At 41.3% G+C, this 10,143-nt stretch overlaps 1 protein-coding gene across 1 annotated transcript; it reads left to right on the forward strand.

Moving 5' to 3' along the window:
- The first annotated feature begins 205 nt into the window (after positions 1-205).
- Positions 206-7,482, forward strand: LOC115274163 (acetyl-coenzyme A synthetase, cytoplasmic-like). Its single transcript, XM_029917587.1, has 2 exons — positions 206-550; positions 7,258-7,482. Exons 1-2 carry the CDS (start codon positions 379-381, stop codon positions 7,455-7,457), a joined length of 372 nt encoding a protein of 123 aa, XP_029773447.1. The 5' UTR covers positions 206-378; the 3' UTR covers positions 7,458-7,482.
- The last annotated feature ends 2,661 nt before the right edge of the window (positions 7,483-10,143 follow it).

The following is a 10,143-nucleotide window of genomic DNA, read 5'->3' on the forward strand; positions in this document are numbered from 1 at the left end:
TACAGGAGAGGGCCCACCTCCTCAACTGTCACGCCTGGTCCCTCCCCTCCTCCCAGCTGCCAACTTCTCCTGTCAGGCCCGGCCCCGCCCCTTCAGCGCTTCCCCCTGTGGCCCACCCCTTCCGCAGTCAGCTCCACCCCTACCTCCAAGCAATACTCGGCTTTTCCCAGTCCATGTCCTTGCTAACACTTGTTCCGCCCCCATCGAGGGTAGCTCCGCCTCTCCGGGCCGCCATCTGCCACGGCTGTCTAAGCCACGCCTCCGCCCGCCTGGCCTCTCCTCCTCCCGTAAGGCCCCGCCCCTCGGTCAGCCTGTTTTCCTCTCCTGGGCGCGAGAAGCAACCGCAAAGGCTCCTACAAACGCTTGGAACTTGACGCTATGGGGCTTCCGGAGGAGCGGGGCCGGACCGGGAGCCGGGAACGGGAGGAAGCTGGAGCCCGGATCCGGGTGCAGAGTTGGTCGCCGCCGCCCGAGATCAGCCGTTCCGCGCACGTCCCCTCGCTGCAGCGCTACCGCGAGCTGCACCGGCGCTCTGTGGAGCAGCCGCGAGGTGAGACCGGGCCCGGGCGGCCCTGGGTGGGGTCAGTGAGGAGAGAAGTGGGGGTTTCCAGAGGAGTGAGAAATCGGGCGCGAGGCGTGGGGAACGCGGGTTACGTGAGAAGACTGAGGTTCCCTGGCGGAGTTGGGTTTTCCCTTGGGAGGCTGAAGGGTCCATGAAGAGATAGGGAGGATCTTTGAGGAGATGGTAAAGAAGTTCCGGGAGGATGTGGGAGTTCTGTGAGGTTCTGTGGTTCTGTGAGGAGATGAGGGTTCTCTAGGAGTTGAGGAGTTCCTTGGCGACTTGGGGATTTCGTGAGGAGATGGGGCTTCCTTGAAAGGAGTGAAAGTTTCATGAGAAAAGGAGGAGAGTTCCTAAGGCGAAAAGATGGGCTCTCAGAGGAGAAGGGGAACCTCGAGGGGAGGAGAGCCGCAGAACATTCTTTGCTCCCTTTCACGCCAACTCAGCCTTTACCTCCTGACACCTTTACCCTGTGACTTAGTCTCCACAGTGGTCAGTAACGGGTCTGGTTCCCGTCTGGGAGGTCACCCACATTAGTAGCAGAGTCCTGTTTTCATATTTCATAAATTCCAGTGGAAATTATGCAATAAAAGACTGAACAAGTCACTCAAATGTAGTTTCAAAAAAATCGGGCTGGATTGTAATAACTCAGAAATTCTGATAGAAAGTGCCATGTCTTTAAGAATGTATAAGGAACATTCTTTGGGGTGCCTGGGTGGCTCAGTCGGTTAAGCCCCTGACTTCGGCTCAGGTCAGATCTCACGTTCGTGGATTCGAGCCCCGCGTCGGGCTCTGTGCTGACAGCTAGCTCAGAGCCTGGAGCCTGCTTCCGGTTCTGTGTCTCCTTCTCTCTCTGCCCCTCCCCCTCTCAGGCTCTGTCTCTCTGTATCAAAAATAAATAAAAACATTTTTAAAAATTTAAAATAATAAAAAAAAAGGAACATTCTTTGCCCTTACCCTCAGTCTGAGTAAGTGGTCAAAACTGTACCTGTGTTGGGAGGCAGCATTATGTTTGGCAGTGGGATAAGCATGGGCAATGAATCAAACCACCCTCAAATCTGCCATTCATTCACTGTGAGGTCTTAAGCAGAGTTTAAAACCTAAGATTCCTTTTCCTTACCTTTAAGATACAGATAAGAATACTTGCCTCCTAGGTTTGCTGGAGGTCTAAAGCAGGTGATTAAGTGTGCATGGTAGAGTACCTGAAGCACAGTAGGCATTCAGTAAAGGGTGATGAGTTTGATAACAATAAGAACAATGTAGACCCAGGGATTACTGAGTAATGCAAGACAGGATTGACTCAGGTGTAGGGAGAGTGGTTGATTGCTACACTGGCAGTGTTCAAGTTTGATCAGACCTCTTTTCACTTCTCTTCCTTCTCTATATTCCCCCCCCCCATCGTGAGTTCATCTGTTTTCCATTTCTTTTCTTCCTTCCTTCCTTCCTTCCTTCCTTCCTTCCTTCCTTCCTTCCTTCCTTTCTTTCTTTCTTTCTATTTTTTTTCATGCATGCAAAAGCAAAGGGCTTTATTACGGGTTTAGGCTCGCCGGGGCCTAAACTCGGGCTCACAGACTTTACCAGAGTGATGGATCCATGCTGAGAGCCTGTTTTCCATTTATTTTCACAATAATTTCTATATATTTAGCCCTGTGCCTAGGATCCCGCTTATGCTCCCGTCCCAGATTTCATAGGTCTGTAGACCATTTTATTCTCATACCTAGATGTTATACCATATTTAACATGACTGTGCCTGGGATTTACCAATTTTCCCTCCCAAACCTCCACTCCCCTTAATTTTCTAATCCCTGTCAATGGCACTATCCCAAACTAAATCTCTTTCATCTTCTCCTCTAATAAGATCTATATATCAACTATGGATGGATCTTTTCTATCTCTATATCTCATTTAAGATTACTCACTGCTTACTGAGCACTAATCCTGTTTGATTTGATGTAGACCATTATCCCCCTTATGCAGAGAAGAAAACTGAAGTGTAGAGAAGTTAACAAACTTGCACAAGGTCATAAAGCTACCCAGCAGTGGATCTGGGATTTGATCTAAGGTAGTCTTGACTACAGAACCTATACTCCTGATAGCTATATTCTTCTTCTTCCCTGACCCCACAGTCTGCCTTTAACCAGCTTCTGTTAAATACTCTTCAAAATGTCTCTGCTTACCTTTTCTGCCATTCCCACAGAGCCTTTTAATTCAAGGAAGCAGCCTCCTCGTTAGTTCTCCTGTCCCCTGGTCTCACTCACCTTCAATCTCTATGGTAGACTTATTTAAAATAAACACTGTTAGATTCTTTCTGGAAACATTGCTTTCATAAGACACTTCAAAAAGTTTTAATAGTTCCATGTTTCCTCCAATTTCATATTAAAATTCTTTGTTCATTCAAGATCTGGATAACTAGCTACATCTTATCTCTCTATTCTGATTTCCCACTAGTCCTTATCACACCCCTTATTCTAGACCAGTCATTCTCACTGATATATTGGTTTCTCATCTCCTTGCCTTTGCCCATTTCCTTCTGCTCTCTCTACCTACTCACATCCCACCAGTTCCACACAGCATTCCCTGATCATCCAGTCCATGCTCATCTTTTCCTCTTCTGAACTTTCATATTTAGAATGTATGCTAATGATGGGGTGCCTGGGTGGCTCAGTCAGTTAAGCATCTGACGCTTGATTTCAGCTCAAGTCATGATCTCACAGTTTGTGAGTTTGAACTCCATGATGCATTGTCAGCACAGAGCCTGCTTGGGATTCTCTGTCTCCCTCTTTCTCTGCCCCCCCCATAAATATAAATGAAAAAAAAAAGAATGTGTGTCAATGAAACATCCATATTTCAATACCTCCACCAAAATAAGACAAGCCCTGCCCAAAACAAAATTAAGTGATCATAAAACTCAGTTTTCTTTTGTTTTTAAGTTTATTTATTAATTTTAAAGTGGGGGAGGAAGAGAGAGCATGAGTGGGTGAGTGAGTGCAAGTGGGGAAGGGGCACACACAGAATCTCAAGCAGGCTCCACACTGTTAGCGCAGAGCCCAATGCAGGGCTTGAACCCAGGAACCGTGAGAGCATGACCTGAGCCAAAATCAGGAGTCAGACGTTTAACTGACTGAGCCACGCAGGTGCCCCCAAACTCAGTTTTCTATATCCTTATTGATAAACATAAATGAGGTTCATAAATATTTTTATATAACTACTATTATCACTTAAAAATATGTTTGAGTATGCACATGTACTCAATGTAGTTGTAACAGATCTGATTTTGTATACTAGTTTCTAGCTGTGTGGTCCATGGGAGAGTTTCCTATTTTTTCTGAGCTTTGTTTTTCTCATGTATAAAATTAAGTTAATTAATGTATACTTCATAGAACCATATAAACATTCAGTGAGGCCTTTTGCCTCACTTTGCTGCATCGGAGAGAGCAACATGGATCACCAGTAGCTCTACTAGAGCCATCTGAGGAAGTTTGGCCAGGGTTTTTATCCTTGCCATGTCTGCTTGAATAGCCATAGTCTGATCAGAGAAACATAGCCTCAGTATGTGCCACAGGTTTCTGTCAGTCCGCAAAGGATATAGGCTTTATTAAGTTGGATTGAGTAAACTCCCTTAAACAGGTCAGCCAAGATATCTACCTTAATGCTCACTCACTGTACATAAAATAAAAATGCTTCAATTATGAGTGTTTTAATATGAAAAAAAATTTCAATGAGGGGCACCTGGCTGGCTTAGTCAATAGAGCATGTGAGTCTTGACCTCGTGGTTGTGAGTTCAAGCTCCACGTTGGATATAGAGATTACATAAAAATAAAATCTTAAACACACACACACACACACACACACACACACACACACACACAATTAGATTCAATAAGATTAGCCCAGTGCCTGGTATAAGAAAGGCATTTGCTAAAATGCGAGTTCTCATTTTCTCTCTGTTTTGTGACCAGTTAGTATTCTGTTGTATTACTACTAGTATTACTTGTTTTTATCAGCTTTTTTTTTTTTTAATTATTAAACTCTTAGGTTGTTTCCAGTTTCACTGTTAGAAGTAGTGTTACTACAAACAACTCTTTAGCAATCACTTTTTTTTTCTTAGGAATTTTTTCTTGTAGTGTGTTCTCCAAACTTGAATTAGCAGATGTTAAAAAGGTATAAAAAAATTTATGGCTTTGTCAGTTATTTTCCTGTTCTGCAGCAAGACTGTGGCAATTTGTTTTTAAATTTTTAACGTTTATTTATTTTTGAGAGACAGAGAAACAGCATGAGTGGGGGAGGGGCCCAGAGAGAGAGGGAGACACAGGTTCACAGGCTCCAGGCTCCAAGCTGTTAGCACAGAGCCCAAGACAGGGCATGAGCTCATGAACTGCGAGATCGTGACCTGAGCCAAAGTCTGCCACTTAACCAACTGAGCCACTCAGGTGTCCTGAGACTGTAGCAATTTCTTACAATGCCATTATCATATAAGTATCTCTTACAGTGCCATTCCGGCATTGGGTTTATCTTTTTTTTCATTATTGCGAGTTTCATAGGTATATAATATACCCTGGGATTGATTTAATTTGGATTTCTTGAATTGATTGCAAATTGTACACCATATGATTTAGCTTTCATCTATTCAGTTTTGCACATTCAACAATATTTCATATGTTAGTCTTATCTTTCCAACTAGGTTGTATAAACTGAATCACATAACCTTGAGCAAATCACTTTACCTCTATAAATTTGGTTTGTTATTGGTGAAATGGGGTATAATAATCTCTAAAGTTCCTTTCACTGTTATGGTTCTAAGTGTGTCTCTTCATTCTAGCTCCTGACCCTGTATTGACAATATCCTAAGTGCTCTGCCATTACATGTTTTACCTGTTGAATACATTTTCTATGGAGTAGCAGGCGAATATTTTAAGATTATTAATCTGTTCATGTCCCTCTCCTTAAAATCCTACAATGTCTTTTCCATGCTTCTTTAGGATAAATGTCAAATTCCTTATCATGCCCAGAAGGATTGCATGATCTGCCCAGTTTATGAATCAATTTCTGTTATTCTTTCTCTTACTTTCAGTGCTTCAGTCTCAGAGAGTTCCTCTTAACATATATACTTCGTTCCTTTCTGTCTCGTGGCACTATTTCCTGGTAGGGAAGTGAAGAAAAACTCCTGTTATCTTTTAGATTTTAGCAAAAATGTCTTCCTCAGGTCAGTTCACATCTTGACTTAGTAACTATATACCCTAGGGTAAGTTATTTAACTTCTCTGAGCCTTGATTTTCATATTTTTCTTTTCAAATTTTTATTTAAATTCTGGTTAGTTAACATACAGTGCAATATTGGTTTCAGGAGTAGAATTCAGTGATTCATTAGTTACATACAAAATCCAATGTTCATCATAACAAGTGCCCTCCTTCCTACCCAGCACCCATTTAGCCCATCCCCCACCCACATCCCTCCATCAACCCTCAGTTCGCTCCCTATCATTAAGAGTCTCTTATGGTTTGTTTTCCTCTCTCTTTTCCCCCTCTCCCATATGTTCACCTGTCTTGTTTCTTAAATTTCACATAAGTGAAATCATATGGTATTTGTCTTTCTCTGATCAAGTTATTTCACTTAGCATAATACACTCTAGCTCCATCCATCTCATTGTAAATGGCAAGATATTGTTCTTTCTGATGGCTAATATTCCATTTATATATGGAACGTATTCCATTTATATTGGGTATATATATATACCACATCTTTTTATCCATCATCAGTTGATGGACATTTGGTAAGCTTTGATTTTCAAATCAATAAAATGAGAATGAAAGCAAGGCCTACCTCTTATGGCTGTGGTAGATACTAAATGAGATAATACACATAAAGAACTTAAAGCCATTTGTAGGAAAGTGGATGGATCTTGAGGGTGTCATGATAAGCAAAATAAGCCAGGCAGAGAAGGACAGAACCATATGTTTGCACTCATAGGTCTAACAGGAAAACAGGAGAAATCTAATGGAGAACCAGGGGGAGGGGAAGAGGGAAAGAGAGTTGGGGAGAGAGAGGGATACAAAACTTGAGAGACTATTGAATGCTGAAAATGAACTGAGGGTTGAAGGGAAAGGGGGAGGAGAGAAAAGAGGTGGTGGTGATGGAGGAGGGCACTTGTGGGGAAGAGCACTGGGTGTTGTATGGAAATCAATTTGACAATAAAATATTTAAAAAAAAGAACTTAAGGCAATATCTGGTTCATAGCAAGTAACACTTGGGCAAGATGTAATAGGAGAAGGAGATACTCATTCAATAATTACTGAAAGTGTATGAAGGAACAAATTAAGAGAGATATTATGGAAGGCTCTGTGGGTAAAGAATTTCTTCCTTTCACTGCTTAATTTGTTAAACAAATTACTGATTGACTACAATGGACTGGGCATTTTGATAGGCACTGTGTGGCTGTGATTTGAATAGTGGTGAAAAATGGAGTGGCAGTTTTGAGGAGAGAAGGAAGAAATTTGAGTCAAGATTCAGCTCATGGGAATAGAAGGTTAGGAAAGTAGTAGGTGATAAAGATTAGACGGGTAGAGGAAGGACCTTAGTGGTGGGTCTTAGAGTATAGGGCAGAGAAGTTGTGACTTGTTCCTGTCATAGACTGGTAAGCCATCTGAGGATAAATATGTCTGAGAATCTTGGTGATGTCTGGGTTTCCCTTTCTGTTGCAGAGTTTTGGGGAGACATTGCCAAGGAATTTTACTGGAAGACCTCATGTCCTGGCCCATTTGTTCAATACAATTTTGATGTGACTAAGGGGAAAATCTTCATTGAGTGGATGAAAGGAGCAACTACCAACATCTGCTACAACGTACTGGACCGAATTGTCCATGAGAAAAAACTTGGCGATAAAGTTGCTTTTTACTGGTAAAAACATCTATCTTAAAGCCTGTGACAGATAAAGAGTCACCACTCAAATTTATATAGAGTTTCATAGTTTACAAAGTACTTTGAAATCTATTAATTCATTTGATGCTTGCAACAACCTAGGAGAGTAAGCAAAGTATTGTTAATTTAATCTCAGATGAGGAAAAATATCTCAAGTAAGTTAAATGACTTCCCTGAAGTCACATAACTAGTATGTGACTGAACTGACATTCGGAGCCAAGTGTCCTGATGTCTAGTCTAGTATTCTGGGCTTGTAATTGAAGAGGAAACGGGGAGACGGTAAATGGATGTGAATAGGATTGAGTAGCACTCTTTCTCATTTTGCTTTGGGAGGAAAATATGGATATTGGGATTTTCACTACCATTGTTGTTGTCATTATCTTTGAGTGAGCTGTAGTACCTGTTGGTTCAGAGTCCTTTCCAGAGTTTCCCAGGTATAATTTGAAAGCGGCCCCCATAGGCAGAGGGCAAGGAGAGACTGAAGAAAGAGGCAGGCCATTCCAGGTTGGTAGGTGGCAGAAGGTGGAAGGCAGAAGGTGGAAGAAAGCTTCCAGTGCTAGGGTCTAGCTCATAGGTCAATCAGGTAAATCGGAGGTCATGCCTTTTTTAAGATGTTCCCCAAAAGTGTCAGACACTGTGCTCAAGTGCTTAACAAATACTATCTCATTTGAAGCTAACAACCAAGAATGCACTGTTTTGCTCATTTTACATGTGTGAAAACTGAAATTCTGAGATGTTAAGTGACTTCTCTGAAGTCATACAGCTAGTAAGAAGTAGGACTGAGATTCAAACCCACATAGTACAGTTATAGAGTTTATATTCAGAACTATGACACTATGCTATTCTTCTAACTCTTTACATTAGTTTTTTATCAGCTTTGCGAGATGAAGAAGTCAAGCACAGAGGGTTATGTAGTGAATAAAGTCATAGGGTAAGTAAGTGGTAGAGTCAGGACTCAAACTCAAGTCTGACTCCTTGCTGGTAACACTAGGTCATGCTGCCTCCCCAGTGGGAACTTTTTAAGACCCCTTCCTTCCAGCAACATAGCTTATAGGTGGTATTACTATACTGAACCCAAATAGGACCTTGAAGTTCCAGTAATTGGGGTGTTGTTTCTGCCACCACCAGGAGCACTTTGAGAATTGATATATTCTTTTTAAGTGAGCCAATAGGAGTAGTTTGGATGTTTCATAGAAGAGTTAATTGGTATCTAGTCAAAATTTGCCCAGTTTGTGTGATGTATTGATAAGAGCTCTAATGCCTTAAAATGAGCCCAACTCTGCCATTCACTTGCTATATAATCACAATCAAGGCATTTAACTCTGTGAGAATCCATTTCCTTTTCCATAAAATGGGCATAATAATTCTACCCTGTCTTTCTCATTATATTGTTATGAGAATCAAGTGAGATGATGAAAGCAATTTAATTTACTTATTGGAAAAGACTGTACAAATGTGAATGGTCTATTCACATTGTCATTGCTCAATTTAGGGTTTCTTTACCACTGAAACACAGTCTTTTATATCCATTCAGACTTCCTTTAGCTTCTGCCCTTGGACTTTATGGCTTGAGCTCCATCTGACACTTGGGTTCACCTCCTGGGCTCCTTAGGGATCAGAAAATCTTTAAAGATCTGTAAAGGAGAGGCTTGTGTCTGATATTGTTCCCTGGTTTGAAATAATTCAAGTGCATGATGAAAGACAGAAAACTTAGTCCAGAGTTGTTCAGTCACTAGAGATTGCTCCAGAATCCTGAAGCTCTTCTTTCTAGTTCCCTTGCTATCCAGACCTGAACAGGCTCTAGAGTCTCTCTTTCCCTATTTATAAAATGAGAGGAGTTGACTAGATCAGAGTTTTCCAAAGAATGTTCCAAAAGCCACTCATTACTAGAGATATTAGCAAGGGCTTAATTCATGAAACAAATGAGTCTGAGAAATACTACACAATATATTACCTTTCTGGGATTCCCAATGTATATTAACATAGTAAAGCCTCCAAGAACTCCTATAGTAAAGACACGTGATTAATTTTTTTGACATGGGATTACCCAAATTTATTTTAGTCCCAAACACTTTCTGCAACATGCTATTAACATTACAAGAGGCAGTAGTTCATGGAACACCAATTTGGGAAACATTTGATTATATAATTTCTAAATTTGCTTCTGTGCAAAGTTCTGTAATTCCATAACAAGACATCTTCATCCCATTTTTACTTTTGTCACTCAATCAACAGGAATTTTTAAAAATATTGATAGTCACACGTTAAGTGTTATGGATATAGGGATAGAGGAGTGGGAGACAAGTACTACATGGGCCATTATTAGTCAACTATCTTATGTTAACAATAAAGTAAAATCAAGCCATACATAAATCACATTTTTATAAAAAAGTAAAGTGCAAATATGCCAGATGTGGTTACATCTCTTAAAACCTCCTTATTTATTTATTTATTTATTTATGAGAGTACAAGCAGAGGAGAGGGATAGAGAGAGAGAGAATTTCAAGCAGGCTCCACGCATGGGGCTCAATCTCACAACCCTGGGATCTTGACCTGAGCCAAAATCAAGAGTTAGACGCTTAGGGGCGCCTGGGTGGCTCAATCATTTAAGCATTCAACTGTCACTTTTGGGTCAGGTCATGAGCTCCTAGTTGGTGAGATTGAGCCCG

Source organism: Suricata suricatta, chromosome 12, assembly GCF_006229205.1.
Source record: "Suricata suricatta isolate VVHF042 chromosome 12, meerkat_22Aug2017_6uvM2_HiC, whole genome shotgun sequence".
Taxonomy (NCBI): Eukaryota; Metazoa; Chordata; class Mammalia; order Carnivora; family Herpestidae; genus Suricata; species Suricata suricatta.